This window comes from Centruroides vittatus, unplaced genomic scaffold, assembly GCF_030686945.1.
Source record: "Centruroides vittatus isolate TY-2023 unplaced genomic scaffold, ASM3068694v2 scaffold_435, whole genome shotgun sequence".
Lineage (NCBI taxonomy): Eukaryota > Metazoa > Arthropoda > Arachnida > Scorpiones > Buthidae > Centruroides > Centruroides vittatus.
This window is the reverse complement of record NW_027122708.1, coordinates 2,333,771-2,360,748: the sequence shown is the minus strand read 5'-3', so window position 1 is coordinate 2,360,748 and position 26,978 is coordinate 2,333,771. Positions and strand designations below refer to the sequence as shown.

Sequence of the window (26,978 nt, the reverse complement as noted above, 5' to 3'; positions counted from 1 at the left end):
TCATTTTTTGTGATGAAGGTCCTGGCTTTCCTGAAATTCTTGTTTTTTGTGATAAAGTTGTGCAGTTTCATTTGTTGCTTTTTTTCTTTCCTTAAGTAAATGTTGGTAGCAGAAGATCGCATCCAAAATGTCTCGTTTTGCTTTTTCACTCCTTTCAAAATCTGGATCATTTGCTACAATTTGATTAATAATTTTGGTTATCGTTATCAGATTTTTACTAAGGAAATCTGTAGAGAAATTCTTTGGGTTCTTTGTTTTCAGAATCACTATTTTCCAGTTCTACACGAATTCTTCGTTCTGCTAGTTCTTGAAGGTTGTCATTGGTAAGGTTCTCACCAGAAACCTGCAGTAACTTCTCAATATCCTGCTTGTCTACATCCCCTAGTTTTGCTGTACCAATTAGGTTGACAATTTGGTCAACCTAACGATACAGCGATAGGCTCTTCTTGTTGAGAATTCTTGGATACTTTCAGCCATAACGTCTTCCATTTATCAGTTAATTCTTGCCAAGCGAAGTCGACATTTCCTATGGCATCCATGATGTTATATTTTCTCCAAAATTGCACAAAACAAACATAGATTTAAGGAAAGTACAGCAATATGATGAATTATTACCTTTTGCTGATTGGTTCGTGTCATATTATATATGAAACAACAAAATGTCGCAATGATTTGAATTAGCGTAAATTTTGAGCATTTTTTAAGGCTTCGAGCAGACCGCATTATATCAAAACAGTGTTAATTGAAGTAGCATTAAGCAGGGTCTTACTGTATTACCTAAATTTAATTTTGTAAATGTTACTTTTGGCAACCTTTCCAATTGAGAAGAATATTAGAAATGAAACAGCTAAATATTTGTGATAATTGAGATAAAACATTTTAATTGTATACTACATGTATAAGCTTAAATCCACTGTTTGCTAATAGATGGCGTGAGCGAGCGTATTAAGCTACCATGGAGACGCCATACTTGTTTTTTTTTTTGATGATTTTGACATCTGTCAACATTAATCAGTGCACATCATTAGCAATTTCATATAAACATACATTTTTCCTTTGGTAATCATGTCTAGTTTTGTGCTAGAAAAAGAGTATATGCAGCAAGCTCTGCTTTTCTGCTTCAATTTGAAGAAATTGGCTGCCAAAGCACATCGAATGCTTGTGGAGGCGTATGGCAACAGTGCTTTATTGGAAACCAAGTGCAGAGATTGGTTTCATCAGTTCAAAGACGGCAATTTTGACCTTAGCGACAAGAAGTGTGAAAATTGGCCCAGGAAGGTTGAGGACCATCAATTGCAGGCTCTTTTGGATGAGGATGATACCCAGTTGCAAAAAATGCTTGCTGAGCAATTGGGTGTTACTCAACCAGCCATTTCCATGAGTCTATGTGCTGTGGGAAAGATTCAAAAGATCGGAAAATGGGTGCCGCATGAATTGAATGATAGGCAGATGGAACGATGCCAAAACACATGTGAAATCTTGCTTGCCAGACAAAAAAGAAAGTCATTTCTGCATTGGATTGTAACAGGCGATGAAAAGTGGATATATTTTGAGAATCCTAAACGCAAGAAATCATGGGTTGATCCAGGCAAACCATCAACATCTTCCCCAAGACCAAATCACTTAGGATGGGATCAGCACGGTATCGACTACTATGAGCTATTGAAACCTGGTGAAACTGTCAATGCCCACCGTTACCACCAACAACTGATCAAATTGCACTGTGCTCCGCGTGAAAAAAGGCCAGATTATCAGCAAAGACATGACAAGCTGATTTTCCTCCACGACAACACATTATTGCACGCATTGGTCCGAAACTACTTGGAGACACTCAACTGGGAGGTGCTATCCCATCCCGCTTATTCACCAGACCTGGCCCCTTCTGACTATCACCTGTTTTTATCGATGGGCCATGCACTCGCTGAGCGGCACTTCAATTCTTATGAAGACATCCAAAAATGGTTTGATGAGTGGTTTGCCATGAAAGAGAAGGAATTTTTTTGATGTGGTATCCACACATTGCCCAAGAGATGGAAAAAATGTGTCACTAGTGAGGAAAAGTACTTTGAATAAATTTGTTTTTGTTTTCTATGAAAAAAAAAGTGTTTTTCTGACTAAAAAACAGCAAATTTAAGCTTATATACTTAGTATATAAAAGACTGTTACAGTTATACTTAATATTTACATATAAAATTTGAAAATGCAGCAATAAACTTAAAATTTATTGATAAAAGTAATTTTTTTTTTTTCCATTTATAGAATAAGACTTTCTAGTCTAAATAGAATACATATTTAAAAACTGTATCTCCTTAATTCTAAATCACTTTTTTTAAACCCATTTTTAAAGTAGAGATGTTTCTTAGAATAAATGACATCTTACAATGTCAGTCCAAAACAATAAATCAGAAGTCTTCATAAGCGGAATGATGTGTAATGAACTAGTAAATGTTTCTAACTAAACTGCTCAGTAGTCACATCAGTTTAAATGTATTTTAATTTGGTGGTAATTGCACTTCTAATTTAAACTAATTTTTAACGTTTAAATGCTTTTAAAATGACATTACGATGCAGCATCTAAAACAAAGTCTATTGTATATACAGAAGACCATGGAAATAAAGCTGTCAACTATTACCTATTTAATAGTATTTTTATTGTTTTTTTTATATAACTTGGCATTTAACAAAAGTTAATAAAATTGATTATTTAAGCTTTTTTTTTAATAGAATAAAATATCTTAATTTTTGATTTCAAATTTATGGTGGATTTAAGAATTGGGGAAATACAATATATATTTTTAAAAATCTATATTATATTTAGATTGAGGAAGCCTTTAATCATTCAAATGACAAAAGTATTTTTTATAAGTAACTTAATGTAAAATTTTTTAGATTATTAATTTAAAAATTTTAATTTATATTTTATGATCTTTCACAATAAAGCTATTACCAGTGTTTTTAGATTAAACAAAACAGCAGAAAACTCTTTTATCAGAAATAAAGTTTAGTAATTTTGAAACCGTGCCATTATTTGTTCTGTCTTCTAACACTATATAGTATAACTACCCGACCACTTAGCATTTTTCATCTTTAATTTTGTATTCAGTTTTGTTGATATGTACAGAAGTAAAGTTATTTTAAAATTTACATTTGAGAAATGTTTCTCAATAAAGTAACAGACAATTTTTGCTCTCATACCTTGAAAGTTAATTTGATTTGTAATAAAAATATACATTAGTCAATTTTTTAAAACAAAATTTGAGTTTGGGCAGTTATTTTGAAATTTGATTATAATGTTATGTAGTTGAAATCAGATTCCATAAAATATTATGTTGATATAATTGTTTATATTTTATGGAGAAATGTTATGGTTTAATAAAATGTTTATTTATGAATAAGGATTAGATTTGTGTGCAAATGCATGTTGTTTTTCCTTAAATGCTATAATGTTGAAACCTCAATACAGTAGAGCGTCGATAAGTGGAACCAATTGGGGACTGGGGTCCTTCCAGTTAATGATTTGTTCCAGTTTCCGACTTTGTACGAAAAAATACATTAACCTGTCCGATGTTCAAATTTTTCTCCGTTGCGTGTCGCTTCGTGTTGAATTTTCGTCGATTTTAAGCCTAATGAAAATTTTTATAATAATCATCGAGGCTATCGTATCGTTAAAAATTATTTCTGCATTTTGTACAAACAAAATAAATATATTAAAGAATATAAAAAACATGAAAATTATACTTTAGAAGTAAATTTAGTATCAAAAACATTTGATTCAGCACGACACAGTCCGACTGAAAATCGTTCCACTTTCCGGCCATTCCACTTACCGACGTTCCACTTATCGACGCTCTACTGTATAAACACAATTGAGGCCAAGTACATCAAATTAAGATTGTGTATATTTTATATACATTTTTATACATATACATCCTACACTGTAGATAGGGGCCACCAAACTTTTTTCACAGTGGGCCAGATAACTGAGAGAGTGACAAGTGCGGGCCGCATAATCATTTTGTTCAATACAGCACACTTGAATACACACACAAAAAAAAAAAGAAAACCAACATATTTATTTACCAATATACAAACATGATCGCTGCAGCAAGCTTGTAATCGCTTTTATTATAAACTTCATTGCAGGTACAGTACTTACACAAAAAGTGCTCCAATATCCAAAGTCGCAAAACGTTGTCAAATTTTTTATTTCACTGATTTTTCTAAAAATTATATTGCTGTTAAATGCAAAAATCAGATTTGACCAATTTTGGCATTTTTACTTACACTTATTTTAATTTTTTCTACCTAGTAAGTTCATCTACAATCTATGATATTTCCATATAAAAATTATACTTTAGCTCATTTGTGGCACAGTGAAGCAGCGGGCCAGATGAACTGATCTCGCGGATTGAATCTGGCCCACAGGCCGTAGTTTGGTGACCCCTGCTTTAGATGATAAATGAAGTCTTAAGAGTTGTGTCTGTGAGGAACTTTGCCAAATTGCTGAAGCTTAAATATTACACCATGAGAGTTAAAATTATCAATATTTATTCAAAAACATATTTAACAAGTCAAAATATACATATAAAGTAAGAATGGTTTCACATATTACAATGGTTTATTTAGTAGCATTATCTACATCAAAAATAGGACATACTAGAGTAAAATTCTATGATTTTCAAGATATTTTTCCAATTACCTGAAATTTAAAAAAAAAAAAAAAAAATTATTTAAGATTTTAGGAGAAACCCTACTCTCTTTATTGCATTTCCTGATAAAGCTATTTTATTATACTACTAAAGATCACTTTATATGTTTTCTGCTTTCCAAGGAAATATTTTTGCCACTTTGATGTTTGTAAATGCTGCTTTTATGTAAATTAAAATATTTTCACATACATTGCAGAATTGTAGCTGAATGTATAAAAGTTCTAATATTAGATGTTGATGATATCTATAGTATATTTGCCAAACATCTATATATCTTTATATATAACATCTATATATGTGATGACATCTATACATCAAATTTTACAATGTTTACTGTTTGTAGCGGTTGTCATAAATTTTTTTTATAAAACCACTTAAAGTAGATATACCAGGCAGTGTGCCTAATATGTATTTGATAAAAAATCGATGTTTCAAATGCAATATTGCATTTTGATCATTAAACATTTGATTAATTTTGAATTATGTCAGTATTTGAAATGCTTGAATGCCTACAATCATTATGATCATTATATGATTATATAGCATTTTAAAAAATATTTAATATTGATAAAGTTTATATATTATATATAACATAACCTAATTTATTTAGTATAATATTTTAATAAACTTTAAAAAATAAAATATATTTTGGAAATTAGATTTCATTTATAGACATTTTGTTATGAAAGCAGATATTGGAAGAGATTGGTAAATTGCAATGAAAGCTTAAAGATACAATATTTCTTTGTTTCACATAGTTTGTTGCACATAACTAAATCTTCATTTAACTATAAGCACAATGTTACTACTAATTTCCTGTTTAGTTTGAAAATAGATTACATTCTGACAAAATCTTAATGTAATGTCTACTACTTATTAAGATCATATACATAACACCTTTTAATATCCAGCAAAATTGTTTTTATTTTATATGAAGTTTCTGGTCTAGTTAATAGGCAATCTTCAGGTTAAAGTTCTAAATTATTATGATAGCTATAATTTAATTTTAAATATATCTAAATTAATTAACTATTGTGTTCTATCACCTATAACAGAAATCCCATCATGTACGAATTACTATTTAACGATAAGGTCAAAGTAGAGAGATTTTGTGCACCAGGCATATATTGCATCCTGATTAGAGATGATATTGGTTTGTTTCAAAAGTTCATAGTGATTTTTAAGAAAAATAAAAGAAACTGTTTTAAAACTAAAAATATATTTTTATTCTATTAAGTATGTGCCGTTGTTTTTAATGACATGTTGCCATCTACGGGAAGTTTCATGATACCCATCTCATAGAACTTTCCAGTTTTTCCCATGAAAACTGATTCATGTGGTTTTTGCAAGCTTCCAAAGTATCAAAGTTTTTGTCATGAAGGGAATTCTGCAGAGAATGGAACAAATGGTAGTCCAGTGGGGCAAGGGGTATGGGGGGGGTAAAACATCCCAACTTAGTTCCAATAATTTTTGGCGTGTTTGTAAAGACATGTGCAATCTGGCATTATCTTGATGAAGCACAATGCCTTTTCCATTGGCCAGTTCTAGACGTTTTTCTTTAATTGCCATGTTCAGTTTATCCAATTGGGAACAATACTTGTCAGAATCAATTGTTTAATTCTGTGGAAACAGCTTGTAGTACAGGATTCCTTTCCAATCCCACTAGATGGTGAGCATGACCTTCTTTGAATGAAGACCGGCCTTTGGAGTTTTTAATGGTGGTTCATTTTTCTTACCCTATGATTGTTTTCAGCTGATGTTGTTATAAACAATCCACTTTTCATCACCTGTCACTAAACACTTCAGAAAAGGGTCATTTTCATTTCGTTTTTTAAGAGAATCACAAGTGGAGATGTGATCCAGTAAGTTCTTTTCCGTTAAGTTGTGAGGCATCCAAATGTCATAATGATTCATGTATCTCAGCTTCTTTAGATGTTGAAATACAGTACTGTTTGATGACTTCACTGTCTGCAATATCTCGGGTTGTGTAATGAGGGTTTTCATCCAATAATGTTTTGATCTGGTCTTCTTTAATAACGGGAGATCTTCCTGAGTGGGGAGCATCTTCAAGATTGAAATTATACATTTTAATTTAGCAAACCACTTTCCAGCAGTTGATTCTGCTACAGCATTCCCACTATAAACATCACACATTTCTTTTGCTGTTTGTACAGCATTTTTTCCATTACGATAAAAAGAAAAAAAAAACAGGTGTCGAAAATGCACATTGTTTGCATCCATTTTCGCAATGAGACAAATTAAACAATATTTGAATAATCTTAACAGTTTTTTTTTGTAACGGGTGCATCTCAAGGTCATTTTTCATGACATTTTCATTGGTTTGTACAATTCTAGCCATTTTTGCATCAGTCAGTATCCAGGGTTGTGGAGTTGTGTAAAAATCTACTGACTCTGACTCCAACAAGGAGCACACTTCTTATCAAAATAGGCCTGGGAATTCTGATGTCATCACATGACCTCAGAATAAAAGATTTAATAAATATAGAGTTCTAATAAAATAGAAACTTTTTATTCTAAAGCTAAAAGACTCCTCTAAGTAATGACATAGTCAATATATAAATATGTATTTGATGATTTTTACTTTCCTGGATATATAACAGAGGGAAAGTGAAGCAATCAGTCAAAAAATGACCCCTTCCAAATTTTTACATTTTTGGACTCTGGACACCTTGAAATGTTGAGATATGCAAAAGATTCAGTTTTTTTCCTGTAGATATGGATGTTAGACTGTGTGTGTGTGGGGCACGATTTTGTTTACCCTGTTTGAAGCCTAATAACTTTTGTGGTTTTTAAATGCAAGTCAGATGGTTTAATGCAGGAGTTATTAAGCTTCAAAGTGGTTGAACTAAATTGTGCCCCCATACACATTCTAACATCTCAGGCTAGAACATCTTTCATGGGTTCTACTGTACTAATATAAAATGATAAAAAGCTTAATTTTGAGGTTAGAGACAAATTTTTGTGAACATTAATAACAAGTAAAATAATCATTAAATCTGACCACTCTGGAGATATGACACATGACTTCTCCTATGTCTCCGTCCTGTCTACCTTTAATTAAGAATCAAAATTTAATAATATTAATGCCCATTTATACACAAGCTACTATACTACAAGCTACATTTTTTAAACTTTATGCATTCTGAGATATTGTTTAATATCTCAGAACAGAGAATAAAGAAATTAAACAAATTAGATGCCCACACACACACATGCGCGCGCGCGCGTGCAAGTTCCCTTTTTATCTGACATTTTTTGGGTTCAGGAGGTTTCCAAATGTGTAGATTTGCAAAAAAACTCAGTGGGTCAAATTTGACATGATTCCAATGTTTCTGTTTTATATACATAACAAATTGGGAAGTAAAAAGGAGTCAGAGTTGGCGGATTTTTGATGACTCCAACTAAAACACTAAAACGCCATGACTCCAACTCCACAGTTTTGTCAATGTTTCAACTGTCGGCTATTAAAAATCGCTATAAACTTTTCAAACAACCCAATAGATAAAGCAGGATTTAAGATACATAGGTGCATGAACTATTCATTAGCTGTAGATGAAAAGTACACAGTAAACCAGTCAATTCTTAGCTGCTTTTGTCTTGGAACTGGGACTCCTCTTGGGGGACTAAAATTTATCCTAAGACTTCCCAAGAGTTTTAGCCCCTCTTATTCCAGCTTTGACTGCTGCAACATCAAATATAACTTCTTAATTAAGCAAGAGATTGAATTTTCTGATTGCTTCTGTCATCTCTAATTATATCATTAAACAATGAACAACTGTTTTATAAGCTATTGCTACAATCCATACATTGTTAAGAAATTTTACATAGACAATAACATAAGTGTACTAATGACTGACAAAACAAAACAATTTGTTATATATAACAAAAATGAAGTCACCGAAAAGGTTAACAAGTTTCAGCAACAAACGATCTGCATTCTATCGCCCACTGATTCCTCAGATAGTTTAATACAAAAAAACTAAGAAGCTTATTATAGCCCAAGCAGCTGACATTCTTGACTTGCATATTAAGGCTCCCTGCCAACACTCTTTGACCTAGGTTGGTTTAAAGGTCCATAAAACCTGTTGGCTGTTGAGGCCTCTGATAAATAAAAGAACTCACCTAATGTAGAAAAGGTCATGTCAAAGTTCTTATGGAATGCCTTGGATGATTACCTTTTAACTTGCACATCATCTAAAGATGCAGAAACCAGGATAGCTACTAGCTTTAAAGGGCAGTCTTAACCAACAAACACTTTTATAAAGTAAGTATTGTTTCCCTGTTTCCATTAGTGTCCAAATTTGAGGTAACTATGCTTGCTAAATGTTATTAAATAAAGATTACCCGCTGTGCATCTTCTTATGGGTTAGGGATGTGACTGAAATTATTGCTATTAATAATTGTTTAATTACAAAATCTACTTACAACAGCAAGGCCTCTCAATGGGTTTCCCTTTGTTATCTGTGTTGGAAGAGTTGCTTAAGAGACAGTTATAACATAGGACATTCCATTTTCCCATCAATATACTTTATCCCATACTTTATTTTGTATTTTAATGATATGCTTATAGCATGGAAAAGGCTCATTAGTTGATTTTAATAATTTTGTTTGTGTGCTAAATATTTATTTCTAAATATGTAACTATCAAATTCAGTGTAGATATTGAGGTGCCTAATAACACCATTTTTTTTTTTTTTTTTTTTTTGTGGACTTTCTTATTTTTCATAGAGACCAAGGGATAGAATATATTTGTAGAGTACAGTCAAACCTGTTTTTATGCGGTCTTTTTTTGTGCGATTTTTTTAATGCGATTTTTTATTTGTGCGGTATAGTTGGCGACTAGTCTCATGCAATTTGTCATGTCTCACGTTGACTTATTATAGCTAAATAAACTTATTATAGTAATATTATTGCATGAATATGCGAAAAATGAAATAATTTATTTTTTAAGTCAACAAAACACCACCTGGACAAAAATATGTAAAACAGACGATAGACGAGACGATGCAGTCAAGTGCTGACATCTGTTGTCAATAAATTCTATTTCGTACGGTTTTGAGTTATTTTCTATGTGAGACTTTTTTTATGCGGTCCCTATTGACCGCATAAAAAAATATTTTTTTAATTGTGTTGCGAAAACTATTTTTTATAGCCACTCGTGAAGTTTCGTGCGATTTTTTTTTTTTTTTTTTTTAATGCTTTTTTTTTATGCGTTTTTTTTTATGCGGTCCCTATCCACCGCATAAAAACAGGTTTGACTGTATAATGGGTAGAGACCAAGTGGCATATTTCATAAGTTTATATAGATACTATCCCTTGTAATTCATATCAACCCCTAATCTGTAAGTTTACAGCCATCAGCTTTTTTAACACACACAGAGCATACTTTTTAACTTTTACATCAAACCTAGAACACAGAGTTAAACATCATCTGATTAGCAGTAATAGCATCAGCGAATTCTGAGTCTAACTTGTAAGTTCAGATACATATACAGTAAGGTCCACAAATTCTTGTTTCCTTCTATTATTCTATACAATAGATTATCTTATAAATTTTGTGCATCCTCCATCCCTTATATATTGCAACTTTCTTTAAAACTTGTGCTCTTTAGGAAGCATAAGTTTCTAGAGTTTATTGGGCTGCAATTTGAAAAAATTGTAGACCTATAAATTCCCACCATCATCCATTTGATCTTCCATCTGTCTTTTCTGAATCTTGAGAATGGAGTTAGATAGATGAAAGATGAGACCAGATATGGAAAGCTTAGAGGTATGAGGCCTCGATTAACTATATATGAACTTCTGATGCAAACTAGAAGTTGTTATTTCAATTCAAAACTTTTCCTCTGAAAGCAGTTAATAGATGACTGGCATGACTCCATTTACTAATGCAAAAGTATGACGTACAGAGGCAAACCACTACAGTACTAATTTGAGGTGGAGATCATATATTTTAAATGAAATAAATTTAAAATATGATTAAAAATTGCAGCCTGGCATTGTGACAATGTCACAATAAATAACTGCTTGTAGTATTCCAATCTCTCATCCAGACAAATAGAACTTTCCCATTCCAGACATCCTGATGTAATGACAAATTCTATTTGTCACTATTTGTCAAAAATCTTTTTATCATTACATTGGGGCATCTTTGAGATGAATTTTAAAAAACATCCAGCAATGAATTGCTTAACTTTCCTGGTATGCCATTTAAAAGTGCATTTGTGTGGCACCATCTGTCATAACAGATGGTGCCACACACATTTTATTTTATTATTAAAAACTTTTTATATTTATTATAAAATAGCAAAAAGTTCATTTTGAGGGTACAGATGAGTTTTATAAAAAAAAAAAAAAAAACTGTAAATACTAATAATGAGTAATATTGTCATTAAGTCTGACCCTACGTGAGATATGACGTAATCTCCTTTATTTCCCCACCTCTTGACTTTAACCGGCAAAATTTAATAGCATCAATCCCTCTAATACACAAACTTCACTGCAAAATTTTAGAAATTTTCGACAAAAAGCATAAGAGTTAAGTTTCAAAAAGAGTGAACAAAATCATGCTCCTCACATACAGACATACGTACATATGGGAATAAAAGCTCAAATTTTTTACATTTCTCGATGTTTCAAAGTTGCGAGTCCAAAAATGTAAAAATCTGGGTGGGTCAGATTTTGACCAATTGCCATACTTTCCTACTGTTATACAGTCCTTCCATCAATAATAGAACATACAGTGATTATCTAGAAACTCTCTATTATTTTCATGTAACTTTGATGAAATTTTCTAGTACATTTGATAGCAAAATACCAACAATTATTGCTTAAGTTTGTTAATAAAGAAAAGAGTTAGATATGATTATCAAAAATAGGATGTCCAACATTAATAGATCATGTACTGATTGGAATTAATTACAAAGATAGTAATGATTGGAATCCATGAAATTTGCAAAAAATATGATTAACAAGTGAAAAGAAAGGTTTAGTAAATTGCATACCTTATTATTAAAAATGGGGCAAGAGAAGGACCTAACCGTAGAGAAGGAGATCAAAATTGATGTATTTCACCAAGAAGGAAGTAAAGTAACTTGGATTGATAAAAATTTGGGAAAACCTTATGCAAAAATCCCAAAGTATTCTAATAATAAGGAGCAATGAACAGGAAAATGAAACAGTGGGCTTAAGAGTTCGACAACACCTAGAGAATGATGTGCAATTGTTTAATGTGCACTGCAAGGAAACACCTTTGTTCAAAAAATCAAAAATGAATTGAAACTGAGCTGCAGTACATCAACAGTACACAATGTTTTGAGATTAACAGACAATATTTCTTTCATCAAATTAAAGATATGCAACCAGCTCAAGGAGAATAATCAAAGTTGTTTGTGTTTCTCCTTGTTTGTCAGAAACAACTTTGTCAGAAACAACTTTGAAAGAGAAGGATGACAAAAAATAATTTTTTCAGATGAGAAAAAGTGGAATCTTGACAGAGCTGATAGTTTTAAGTATTATTGGGCAGACAAAAGACAAAATCAAAAGCAATACTCAGAGAGTAGCTGGTGGTGGTACACTCATAATTTGGGGATGTATTGTGTAGAATGGAAAGACAGATCTAATATTTATTGAAGGTCAAAACAACTCTCCAAAAATGGCAGTGTAATCAGCTACTAATTTTAATTTAAAGATATAAGTCAAGATGTTCTATTAATGTTGGAAATTCTATTTTTGCTAATAGTATCTAGCTCTTTTGTTTGTTAATCATTTTTTTCCAAACTTTTGCAATAATTGTTGATATCTTATTATAAAATGTACTAGAAAATTTCATCAAAGTTACATGAAAATAATAGTTTCCAGGCAGTCCACTGTATGTCTATTAATTAAAGTGGATGATTTTAACACGAAATTCTGTGGTTAATTTATCTTTTTAATATATGTAATGGTGTTTGCTATAGTGAAGTGGTGTTAGCAACTTTGTTCATTTGTCATTCATTAATTTTTGTAATCCATTGATTATAAATTTGACAGTGTGTCATTTTGACTATAAATTATTACATCTGTAATTCTGTCTGCACTGTAAGATAAAGGGTTAATATCTCTATAAGAACTAACAGATTGATCTGCAGTTGGTAAATTCAATATTCAGAAAATCACAAGGGACTGTTGTATTGCATAATAGTTTTATAAATATTTTTACATACTTTTATTAAGATATTAAATATAGCTTTTATAAAAATCTTTTCTTGTAAATTTTTAGATCATGGAGAGTCTTCAAGATTGTCCTCCAGATTTGGCTCCCGAGATAGAAGAATTAAAAACTATATTGTGTGAACCTCATTTTCGAGTATGTTCATATATTTTTTGTATTCTTAAAAAGATAAATAAAACCATTAGTGATAAGCATAAATTTCACTCGAGAACAGATCATACAAGGAACATACCATAATTGATTATTTTAACTTTATTATACAAAGAATTTTGAACTTCTTGCCACTCACTCTTCAGTCCTTTATTACATATCTTTGACTATTTCTTAAAATTATGTTAGTGACAACTGAATGAATCAGCTTTGTATTCATAGGCTGTTAAATAAAATAAAATTAACATAATGCTATGATGAAATATATTTTTGATATCTTTTTTTATAAATAAGCTTTTTCTTTATTTTTATCAGTTTTATTTAGTTTTGTAATTATTCAATCTTATAATATAATTGAGATGAATTGATGATAATAACAATAAGCACACAGCCCAAATAGTTAGGAGTTGAAAGTTGAAATTTGATACACAGTTAGGGTACTTCATGAGAATGCACACTAAGAAAGGGATTTTTTGGAAATCCCTTCCTGTGGGGGAGAGGCTTAAGCATTACCCTAAAGAACTCTGCTCTACTGTACTATTTTAGATGTGGTTTTTTGTGGGAAATCGAACATTTTTATACCTATCTAAAAATTCTCTAATTAGTCTCAGAAGAGGGGGGGGGGCCTAATTCTTGCATCAGGTGAAAATGGGTAAAATCGGCTATAATCTAATAATCTTAATCTTTGCTTTGGTATTGTTACTTTTTGCCTGAGCAACGTTGGGCTCATCTTCTAGTTTTACATAATTATATAATAATATTCAATGACAATTTGAAAATGAATGAATAATGATTTTTAATTTACATATAATCATACTTATACTAATTATTTTTTTACAATTGTTATCTTATTAACAAAAGTTCTAGTGAAACAAGTAAATATATTAAATATTTTATATTTGAAAAGTGTCATGTAAAGAATTACATAAAATGTATGGAAAAGACCAATTACACACGAAACAAAAAAATAAACTTAACATTAATAAATAAATATTAACTGTGTATATGAAATATATTCTATCACCAATAAAAATGCAATTACTTATTGACCTTATTTTCATCAAATTTGAAAAATTAAAGAACTAGTATTTTATTATTTACATATTTGTATCTGATATATATTCCAAAAAAATTAATGAGAAATTAATTTTTCTTTTTTGTTTCTATATTGTCTACTTGGACTTTGTTTATAAATAGGACTTATTATACTGGTGTAGTTTCTGATTAACAAAATATCTTTATTTTCACCTGATATTTTTAAGATATTTTGTTTTGACTTTTGACTAAGATCCCCTCTCTTTGCTAATCAGAAACTAGTATAATAAGTTCTGTTTATAAACAGGGTCCAAGTAGTCAATATTTTTATTTTTTGTTTCTATATTAAGGACATAGAGGTAAAAAGAATTAAGAAATGAATGTTGTTTAAATGTTTTAATTAATTGATTTTTACCGCATTCCTGCAATTTATTTACAGTCCGTGGGTGATAAATGAAAACATCACTATTTTTGTCAGTTTATGTAATAGAAATAAGTTTGGTATATCATTCATGAGTGTTAAACTGGGTTTAGCATTTATTTCTGGTTAAGTATTTCCAAGAAATGGGGAGACTAGAAATTAACCTGAAATTTAGTAGCCTAGATCAGTTGTTCCCAAACTGTGTTCCATGTTCCAAGGGATCTGCAAGGAAAAGGTTTGGAAAATATTGATTTAGAGGATTACTTCCAAATGAGATGATTTGAGTGTGTTTGAAATGTTTCTGCCCTAATCAGGTTATATTATGGGAGACACATGAAATTCAATAAAAATATGTGGTAGGCTTGCTGTTCAAAGAAATAATATCTAAATGAAATTTCCAACAACAAGTAACAAATTTACTGGTCAAATGTTTTCAGCCACAATTTTTCAGCCTCATCAGGAATTAATACAGAAAACAAAAAACAGTTTTATCATTCGAACATTGCCACGTTCTAATTTCTAAACATTCAAAAAGATATTCGATTGAGACAGTGACACACCATATACATCATAAATAAAATAAGCAATTTTTTACGAGGTATGTTACAAATGAAACTATTAATATTATTAAATTCTGTGGCAATCTTAAATAATATTTCCAGGCTTGTGGTACTGGAATATAATCTGAGTTGACACAATTTCCATTCTTGTCAGCTATATAAATTTCTAATGCTGCTAACGATCATATGTTGTGTCAGTGAAAGACCCTATGTAAAAGGGTAGCCTCATCCCAACATGGGGAAACCGCCAGTTCGGGGGCATAACAGGCAAGAGCAGTGTTAAAATTCTCCATTGCTACATCATATTTATGGTTGTGTAATCTGGCTTGGAGGGATCTGTAAGTGGATTCGACGTATGTCAGTTGCCTGTTAAACCGTGCATCCTGTAATGGGATACGGTACACACCCGGTGCTTTGGCGACCTTTGTGCTATCTTTTGCATTAGACAAAAAGGGGAAAATGTTGGGTTTCCTCCTATAAGTTAAGCATGTGGAAGGATAAAGCAAGTTAAGCATTAATATTTACACTAATTTTTTGATTTTATCGAAACAATAACCAAAATATTGAAATTTTATTGTTTTTAAATTAGGCTTTACTTCAAGCACATGATGTAGTAGCACATGAAGTTTATGGTGAAGATGCCATTCGAGTAACACCACCACCCATTTTACCCTTTTTGAACGGTAATCAAGAAGGTGAAAGCATTGGTGAAACTGAAATGGAAAATGTAACTAGAGTTCGGCTTGTTCAATTTCAGAAAAATACTGATGAACCAATGGTAAGTAAAATAAATTATCTGAAATTAGGTTTAACAGATTCTTAATATTATATATATATATTTTTTTTAATATTTATATATTCTGTATATTATATGATGTTTCTTATTTTGTATTTTATATAAAAATTATTATGACCTTTTATGAAAATAATAAAAAACTATTAGCTTAAAAGGTTTATTTTCATTAGTGTGCTGTAATCATTTTTTTTTTTTGCTTGTGTTTACAATCTTTTGTAAACAGGTTTGTAAACAAACCTTATTGATTTAATTTCTTCAGAAGAATATAGATTTTACTATTTTAAAATTTAACTAAAATGTAGACAAATGTTTTTACAATTTATTCAAAAGGATATCAGTTTCAATTTTTTGAAATGTACAAATGTTTAATATTTTTAGTTATACTTTCAAAATCAATGTATACTTGTATTAATAATTTAAATAAAAGTTAGCCATTATAAAAATTTTCTGAAACTCCATAAGCTCATATTTAGAATTTAAATAGAACAAAATTTAACAAGAAAGCAAATTTAAATTAATTTGTACATTGATTACATTACATTAATTAACAATTCTTGATAATTAATAATTTTAACTAGATTTTATTAGTGCTAAGTTATCACAGTGGTTAGGTTTTACTTAGTAGTGAGTTACTGTAAGTTTATTTTTTAATTTTTATTGTTAAATTTTGCATAACTTCTTATATTTATTAAAATATTTTGTTTAATAATATTTACAAATTTTTCACTGTAAGTTATCTAGATTTTCATGTATATATTATATATATTTTTCTTCTTCTTCTTTCTTAAAACTATCATTAACCTTTTTATAATGAATCTCTATATATCAAAGTGACAAAAAGCTGGTCTTTTATATTTTATAATACATATATGGATTTTACTGTCTATATAATAAAAAACTTTAAGGAATATTAATGAATAATACACAATGAAAGTATGTTGTTTATATTGAATCAAATAGATTTGTTACTCTATTATTTAATATTTTAAAAATTTAAGTTATTGATCATAAACTGTACAATCTGTAACCTGTTTTTTAACTACTACTGTTGGATAAACTTATCACTGAGGATTAGAAGCAAATTTCTGTTTTCAAATTTATGGGTGAGCCTTTTTTCCTTCCAGACATATGAACATATCTTAGTTGAATTAATAACAATTACAAAGATCTCTTATTTTAGTTGTTAAACAGGATTGTTAATCATACTAGACTGTGTATTTTCTTTCTGATTTCAGTTAACTTAGTTTTATAGTGGCTTAAATAACATATTCTCATTGATTAAGTTTTTTGCATTCAGTTTAGAATTTTCTTTTGACATAAAACATTTTGCTGGTATTATTATTTGCATAATTAGTAGTTGGAACAGATAATAAGCTTTGAACTTATACATAAATTAAGAATTAAACAAAAAGCAGATTGTATTAAAAGTTTTTAATAATGTTTATTTTGTTGTTGATGAAATTATTATTATGATATAATGTGAATGGACTAGACAATGTTTTGTTGTACTGCTTAATTTTATTTTTAACACTTGATGTGTCATCTGTAAATAAAAATGTAAACAAATATAATGCTGGTTAAGATTAAGCTAAAAGTAAGCTTTAGATCTGACAAATAGCTTCCTTTGATTATGAGACTACCGATACATTCTGCATTGCACAAATAGTTGTCATTCAAAATACATCTTATCAAAATGATCACTAAATTAATAATATGTGATGAGACTACAGATCTTGAACAACTAAGTTTTTTTTATGATGACACTTAATATTTTCATTACTATTAATGCAAACTTTTCTCTCATTGTTTATGAATTACTAAAAAATTCACTTCTTAAAGTTTCTTTACATAGATTGCAGCATTGAGTATTGGTAGTTATCATTAATATTTGAGTTTTGGCTCCATGGAGGATTTATCACACACTATTGTGACAAAGTGACATCGTGTTAGTAGTAGTAAACATAGATTGTATGACATGACACCCTGTAAGATACTTTAATTATGAAGTAATTAATTCATTAAACAACAACTATTTCTAATGATAATTATACTGTATACAAAATAGAATGTATTATTTAAACTCCTGTAACCCACAATTTGTAACAAGCACGGCTGAAAAGTGACAGACAGACTATCTGAAATGCATACCATCGTTATAATAAACCAGTGTTCTCCCATTCTGTGTGATTTCTCTGGCAGCATCAATAATGTGCGATAAATCCACCATAGAGCTAAAATTTAGTGCTCACATATTCATTTACAGGTATCCCTTGTATAACGTGGTAGTTATGTTCCGAAAAAGTGTCATTTAGTAAAAGTGTTCTATTCTTTTTTTGTTACTAAGAGAAATATGTTTATTAAAGCAATTGATAATTTATTTCCAATCAGTAATTAACTAACAATTACAAATAAGAGTACTGTATCACTTGTTAATATTACTTTTAGTTAAACAAGGGCATTTTCTTTTTACAAAGTAGCATCATCATCTCACCTTTTTTGTTGATCTTGATCAGAAGTATCAGCAACATTTTTATATCTTTTATTTTTATCATAAAGAATTTTTATGGATTACGAAATAAAAATATGTTGTTAATCGAAAATTTGTTCTAGTAGGTTGCATTTGTTCAGTTGAGTATCAAGTAACTTTTTCCAGAATTTGTGTTTGAGTACTGAGATACCACTGTATTTCATTTTTACAAATGAAGTAATCATTTGTAGGTAAGTAATACCTACAATTAAAAAAGTTTAATAACACTTACCTAAAACATGTTTAAATAAACTTTACTGAATTCAGAGATTAATCTAAAAAAAGAAAACACAGTGGCAGTGTTAAAGGCTGTCTGAAGAAAGTCTGAAAGCAACGACAACGACACTTGGTTGATACGAAAGTTAGTGCAATTTTTTTTTTCTTGACCGATCAGTTCTTATTTATTACTTTAATGAAAACTGATAGAACAAGAAAGAAAACATTCATGAAAAGCACAAAATAATTTGAAAATTTTTAAAATCTGTTGGCAAATTTGAGATGATGTGCATGCTTACTTGAATAAAAAAATTATTGAATAATGAAGTTTACATTTAAAAATTAATTTAGTACAGAGGATTTTCAAAACCATGTTAGAGCAAAACTGGATGTTGTTGTATAGGGGATATCCCCCATTTTTGAACCATGTTAGAGTGAAACCGTGTTGTAGAAGTACCGTGTTGTACAAGGGATACCTGTAACATAAGGACAAAAATCAAGTCACTAATCAGTAATATCCTGTTTAGTTATGTAGTATCAATTGCTTTCAATCTTTCCTGTATATTATAAAGGTAGTGTAATAAAAACCATTGAAGTTGAATGAAACAAACTGTGTAAAAGGTAGATTAATAGCACCTCAATGAGACCTCAATTAAAGAGAGATTGAATTTCTGTTAGCATCAGATTAGTATATTGTCATAGATTATTAAAAAAAAACACACTGAATTATATAAGTGAATATAAGTTATTTCTGGAAAACTTACTCAGAAGATTTGTATTTACCACACAACTATGAGGCTTGGCACTAATGTTATGGAGTTTTTTGTTCAGTGATAATGCTAGAAATATTATTTAATTAATATAACTAATATAAATATGTAACTGTTCATTGAAAACAACAAAAGTATAAATTTGATTTTGCAAAAAACCAGTAATAAGTACAGTACATTAAGTTTGGCAGATATAATTTATGCTTACACCACATTTGCATGAACTGGGTCAGGGCCATGGCTAGAGCATTTGGCACCATAGAAAAACTTAAATATGGTGTCTTTTGGATAAGCCTTTCATTAGTCTGTTACAAATTAAAAAATCATAAACACTTTTTATTAATATAATACATACATTAGAGAGTCGTTAATCTGAATCAATTGGGGACTGTGGTTGTTCGGATTAGTGATTTGTTCGGATAACCGATTATGTATGAAAAAATATATTAACCTGTCCAATGTTCAAATTTTTCTCCATTGCATGTCGCTTCGTGTTAAATTTTCATCGATTTTAAGCCTAACGAAAATTTTTATAATAATAATCAAGGCTATTGTATTGTAAAAAATTATTTTTTTATTTTGTACAAACAAAATAAATATATTGAAGAATATAAAAACATGAAAATTATACTTTAGAAGTAAATCTAGTATTAAAAACGTTCGATTCAGCACGACACAGTCCGACTGAAAATCATTTGGATAACCGGCGATTCGGATAACCGGGGTTCGGACGAACGACTCTCTACTGTACTTTATTTCATAATGTAATTTTACATATTCATATGTGACAGTTTTCTATAAATTTATTAGTTTACCCAAATAACAATTTTGGAATTTTCTCATCATCCCAGTGCCCTGGCACATGCCCTCACTGCTGGTCTGCCAGTCTTTCTATGGCTTGAACTAGGCAAATGCAATGGGTATATAGACAAGGTCCCAGGACAAAGGGGTCCTAAAATGACATATCAAAAAGTAGTCAGTATTATATTTTCATTTTCATATTTTAAATGTTGCTGCTGTGAAGGCTGTTTCCATAATATTTTTGATTAAACTTGAAAATTAGCTGACCATTTCTATCATATTTGTTTTTCCCCAAAAAGAGGGGGGGACAAAAATAAAATCTTGCAAAGGGTGCACAAAAAGCTAGTTATGGCATTGATTAAACCTATTAAACCTAAATGATTTAACTTACAGTTGAGTATGTATAATGATACAATATTTTTTACAGTACATAAACACATCAGGTCAATCATAAAATTATGTCCAGTCAAGTCTCAAGTATGAGAGTTGTAGAAACTAAACACAGTGATCAGCATGGTTATTAATCATTGTTATGCAAAACACACTCAAAAACTGGTACCATTGATTAAAAACATTTCACACCTCTTATACTTACTCCAGTGCACAAAATTTAATGAACACACAAGTGTTTTCAGACACTTTAAGAGGCCTTTATCAGGCGAGAGTAATTTTTACACATCAAAAAAGTTCAAAATATTTTTTTTTTATTGTTATGCTACATTATTTCAAGAATTAATACATATATGTATTAGTTTTTACTTAAGCATTTCAATTACACCATCTATCTTTGTATTAGTCAATAATTGGAGATTTAAATTTCAGTCAAGCATGTTTTTTAAAATGTTTTTAATTCAAATAAATGAATTTAAATTTATGAAAATTTTAATATATGATAGTTCAGATTGTTAAATTATTTAATTAGCTTAACTATAATCTAGTGATATTTAGTAATTTTTGATAAAAAACTAATCCATCTTTAATTTTCTAGCATTCAATCCTTTTAAAGAGTTATCATCAGGTTCAGGAATGCTTCTGATAAATTTGTTTGATAACTGTTGAATAATACATTTATATAATATTAATAATAATGTTCACTGAACCTGAAGATGATCCTTTAAATGGATTTAAATTGAAAGTACTTGTTTGAAACTCAATGAATTCTAAAAAAGTTTAAAAGTGGATTAGTTATTTATTGTAAATATTTCAGTTAATTTGATTACTTAGTAATTTTTGAAAATTAATTCATTAATTAATGCTGATCAGTTAGATTTTTCATGTTTGTATTCTTTCTCAATTTTGTACTTGAAATCAGGAAAAGTATAGTGGGTGATCAGTTAACCAACATAATCTGTTCCAAGACTTTGTTTGCTATCTGAATTGTTCGTTAACCGATTATCGATTTACCATAGGTTTTTATGGGAATTTGATTAATTCATTCTGGAGACTCCGGAAAATAAAAAATATATACTTTCTTACTACGTTTATTTATATGTAATAATGAAAATACATATATACACAACTATACCTCTTACTGTAGACTGGATGAAACTTAATTCTTTCTTCCACGAAAAACCTTGACAATCGAGTGTTTTTATACAACTGCTAATGTTTTCAACCCCTTCGGGGTCTTCATCAGGCACAGCACAAAGGTAGTTTCAAATGCCCGTGAATGGAACCAAGAAACCAAAGCGAGTTCTATTCCAATTTTTGAAATCAAAGAAATTTGTATCTTCCAATTTCTTTGATTTCAAAAATTGGAATAGAACTCGCTTTGGTTTCTTGGTTCCATTCACGGGCATTTGAAACTACCTTTGTGCTGTGCCTGATGAAGACCCCGAAGGGGTTGAAAACATTAGCAGTTGTATAAAAACACTCGATTGTCAAGGTTTTTCATATATACACAGTCTTGCATTTGTATTAGTCATATTTTTTTTTTTGTTTGTGGGGGTTATAGAATCTGTCTATAGTCGATTGCTTTTCTCTCTTCAGGATTTTTCAGAAGTAATTAATAGCATTGTAATTGTAAAGATCCCTAAGCCTATTAATCTCAACCTGGTTTGGATGCCATTCTAAGACCGTTGTTCTGACATCCTCTCACTTCAAGAGATCTTTAATAGCAGATATCGGCATTAATCCTCTTTTTCAGAAGAAAACATATCTCACTGAGTTTCTTGACGTTCTTCAACAGTTCTTGGCATTCTTCTGTCATCAGATCAGTTTCAGGTTCCATTATGAGCTCTTCAATGTTCTTTATTTCTCAAATGTGATTTTTGTTACTCCTTAGGCTGCTTGAGTCTTTTTGATAATACAGTATCTTTCTTAGATAAGATTGAACTGCGGCCGACTGTAGGTTTGTTCAAGCCATACTGCCCACTCTCTCTCTCTGCCTTTGCTCTTATACTCTCACCTTTTGAAAATAAAAACTCATGCAAAACTTAACAAATGCCCACCCGACAGTCTCACGAATACTATAAAAGAATTGTTTCTATCAGAAAAATAAAAGGCTGGAATTACAAGGGAGAGTTTGAAAGTTTGGAGGAATACTATCCGATCAGTATATACCAGGTTGAGCATCGATGTCGACATCTTTTGTGCTCCAATAAGTTTCGAATTGTTGCCTGAAGACAAGGAATACCAATCGATATTTGTTATTTTACGTTGCTTCCTCTTGTGTTTGTTATCCGATCATGTGTTCGTTGTCCAAACATAAAAATCTTTCGTGAAAGTGTTCGTTATCCAATTTGTTAATTAACCGAACACCCACTATATAACTTTTAATATCTTTTTAATTTCTTTCTAATTATATGAAATTATGAAAAACTAATGTGTAACCAGTGACTTAATGCATTAAAATAAACAGAGGTTATGAAAAAGTATTGAAAAGAAAATCTATTAAGAAACAATTTATAATACAAAAATTATATATCATCAAAATTATTTTGTAGTTTTTTTTATATAGTATATCATTTTCAAAACTGAATTGAAATTAGTTATATTTTGGTTTTTGTTGAAATGTAACCAATTGTTAAATACGTACAAAAATATTTAGAAATGAGATTCTACAGTTAAATATTTATTAAAAATTTTTAAAATCCTTGATAGTTAAATTTTTTAATAATATATTTTCTTTTTAAAAAGGGTATAACACTTAAATTGGATGAAACTGGAAGGTGTATAGTTGCCCGCATTATGCATGGTGGCATGATACATAGACAAGGTATTTATATTAGTATAAAAATATTCTTTTTTTAAATTTTAAGTGTTATCAATATTTTAAGAATAATGCTCTTTAACATTAATTTAAATATTGTGAGTTTACCATCAGACTCCCTTTTTTCTGTAGTAGTAGCTAATATTGATATTAAATCAAAAAATTTTATATTAAATAATATATGTATGTAATCTTTAATGTTTATTGTTATTTTGATTAATAGATTTTTTTCTTCATTTCTATGAAAGTTTTCTTGTCTCCTCTTAATATTATAGCAATGCATTTTTCTAATAGTATGTTAAAATTGAACAAATGAAGAAAAATCATTGAATACAAATAACATCACAACACCCAAAAAATCAGCAAAAAAGTACTAAAATTTACTTTCATGCATTTATCAGGTAACTCTTGCCTAGCGAATATTGCCTATGGCATCCATAATGTGTTATTTTTTCTGGAATCGCACCAAACAAACATAGATTTTAAGATTATGACGAATTGCCATCTTTTGCTGATAGGTTCATGTTTGGGAATAATCAATAAAATGTCGCGATAATTTGAATCAGCATGATTTTGAGCTTTTTTTTTAGGCTTCGAGCAGACCACGTTATATTGAATCAGCATTAATCGAGGCAGTGTTAAGCGGGGTCTTAGTGTGTGTGTGTGTGTGTGTACACACACACATACACATTAAGACCCCTCTTATATAGCCTATATATATAAATGTTTGCGAGTGATATGATTGTGATTACTACAGTAAAAAGTTATTAATGGCATTATTTTCAGATATTTGATGAAAACCAAAACCATGACTTTATTTTAATCTTTTATTTAATACTATAAATAATGAAAATGTTAATTTGGTTTTAGAACACAATAATAGCTTAAAAATATTTATTTAAATTCCTAATTTTGTAAAGATGTAATTTATAAACTTATTCTGATACGTAAAAACATGTTATGAAATTTACAAAAATTGCATTTTCATTGATTTATAAAAATAAATAATAAAAACGTTTTATTGATAATTTATTTTGATGCCGATTTTTATTTGATATCAGACTATTGTCATAGCATTAATTGCCATATTGTCAAAAACCTGTATTGTGTATAATATAAACTGTTGATGCATTTTTATTATAATAATTTTTACCTAACTTTAAGTTTTTATTTAATCTAATTATTTATTTATTTTTTCCAATCAAACTGTAATGATTTAAAGAAATACTAATGAACTTATAATTAAATTTTGAATGAATTTGTGTAATTTCATAAGTCATCGATTAAATAACTGAAATAAATTACATCAATTATTTTATTACTAATAAAATCTTTAGTTTGCAAATATAAAATAATAAAATATTTTTTAATTCTAAATTAATTTTAATTTTTAGCTACTCTTCATGTTGGAGATGAAATTAGAGAAATTAATGGAACTAGTGTAGCTAATCAATCTGTTGAAAGTTTACAAAAAATGTTGGTATGTAAAAGTTTATTTTCTTTCATAAAATATTAGATAATAAATTTCTATAAATCAAATATTAATGTTTACAGTATCAAAGTTTTTAAATTGTAAAATTTAATGAATATTTAATTTAAATTTAAGTATTTAATAAGCCATAAAATATATTTAAAAAATGTATTTAAAAGAAATTAAAAACAGGATTGTTTTTTATCTAAAATTATATACCAATATTATCATCACACACATTTTTGTCAAGTGTTCAGAAATTATTAGGATAATTTTTATGACTGTTGTGTTATTTTCTGTTTTTAAAATAATTTTCCAGAATTTTACATTATTACTATATTAGCTTGGATAAAAATTAAAATATCTCAGATTAAGTAATTATAAAGTTTATCATCCAGTTAGTATTCAACCTGTGAAGAACATGCCCACTACATACTACATCACAAATTGACAGAGTTGCAATTAAAATGAGAAAAAATCATAAATACTGTAGAAAGAACTATTTGGAATACAACTGTCCAGAAAAATTATGTTTTAATAAAATTTTGTAAAAATATATAATTTGTAATGATTACAAAATGTGTGTTTATAGTTATAGAAAAATTAACAATTTATTCTATATAATAAATAAACTTGTGAGCACTATCTTGGCCTTTCTTTATTACTAGACCAAAACAAATTGACTCATAAGAAACAATGTAAAACGGATTAATCTGTTCCAAACTCCCAAAACAAATTTTTTTTAAATCTGTATTTCATGCATAAAAATGCCTACAAATGCAGCATAATATAATATTATCTATATCTATTAAAAAAGAATATATATGTATATATAAAAAGCAAAATGTTTTTATCACTGCTAACCAAAACTGAAAGTTATGCTTTATAAAGAAGTGCTGTAAATAGAGGTTCAACTCTGCCTGCATGAAATATAACCAAATAAAACAAGACCAACAAGTTCTTTATCCACACTTTTGAAATATTTTTAAATTTTAATTTGAATTAATTAATTAATTTTGATTTTATTTTTATTTTAGTTTCAGTGTAAAAACTAGAGTTTTAATTATTATTTTATTATTTTTAGTTTTAATTAACTGGCTACTTAGTATTAATAAATATTAAATTAAATACAGTGTGTGATCGGTTAATGAACATAATATGTTCAAAGACAATGTTTGCTAACCGAATCATTCATTAACCAATTATCGATTTATCATAGATTTTTATGGGAATTTAATGAATTCATTCTGAAATCCCAAAAATAAATAATAAAATTATAATTTCTTACTACATTTATTTATATGTAATAACAAACTGAAAGCAATCTCTCCATTTTTTCGTGGGTGGCACATCTTTGTTTCTCAGATGTGGTTTTTGTTACTCCTTTATCTGCTTGAGTCTTTTTGATTATATCTTTCTTATCTAAGATTGTGCCTACTGTAGACCTGTTGAAGCCATACTACATAGCAACATCAGACATCTTTTGCCCACTCTCTACCTTGGCTATTATTTCTTGCTTAGTTTCTATGATGAACACAGTTCTTGACACTCCACTCTTTTTTAGGCTCCATAATATCAGTTTTTTAAAATAAAAAGTTCAGAAAAGCCACTTACAAAAACAAGTTCATTGCCCAAACTGTTTATTAATTAATCACCCACTGTATTAATATTGTAATATATAATATTATATTAATAAATTTTTGTTATTTAAGTTAAGCACCTTTAAACACAGATTTGTGGATGTCATTTATATTTTCAGAATGTCAATTAACATGGTTTTTATTAATTAATTTGATTTAAATTCAATTGTGATGCATAATGATAAATGGAAGTAGTATTTTACCTGCTTGCACATTGAAATCTAATTTGAATAACAATGTCTTCGATGTTCATGTTGTGGCATCTAATGACGTCAGGCAATCTTGACACCACTGACTTTTGAATCAGTAATCCTGTCATTGATTGGTTGGGCCATTGACTTTCTTTAACATAGGAAGTACAGTACAGGGAGTTGACCATCTGTGGCCAGATCTTGCTGAGTAGCTTGTTTGGAAACTGAGTTATTGTACAGCAACCAG

General features: G+C 29.3%; 1 protein-coding gene across 6 annotated transcripts in view; it reads left to right on the top strand.

Annotated features, from left to right (window-relative positions):
• LOC136989043 (peripheral plasma membrane protein CASK-like) overlaps positions 1–26,978 on the top strand; it is a 262,489-nt gene that overhangs the window by 100,998 nt on the left and 134,513 nt on the right. For all 6 annotated transcript variants that reach the window (XM_067287110.1, XM_067287109.1, XM_067287105.1 and 3 more), the window contains 4 exons: positions 12,991–13,077; positions 15,698–15,886; positions 23,357–23,435; positions 24,824–24,909. In XM_067287110.1, coding sequence (XP_067143211.1) covers positions 12,991–13,077; positions 15,698–15,886; positions 23,357–23,435; positions 24,824–24,909 — 441 coding nt within the window. The remainder of the gene's footprint in view (positions 1–12,990; positions 13,078–15,697; positions 15,887–23,356; positions 23,436–24,823; positions 24,910–26,978) is intronic.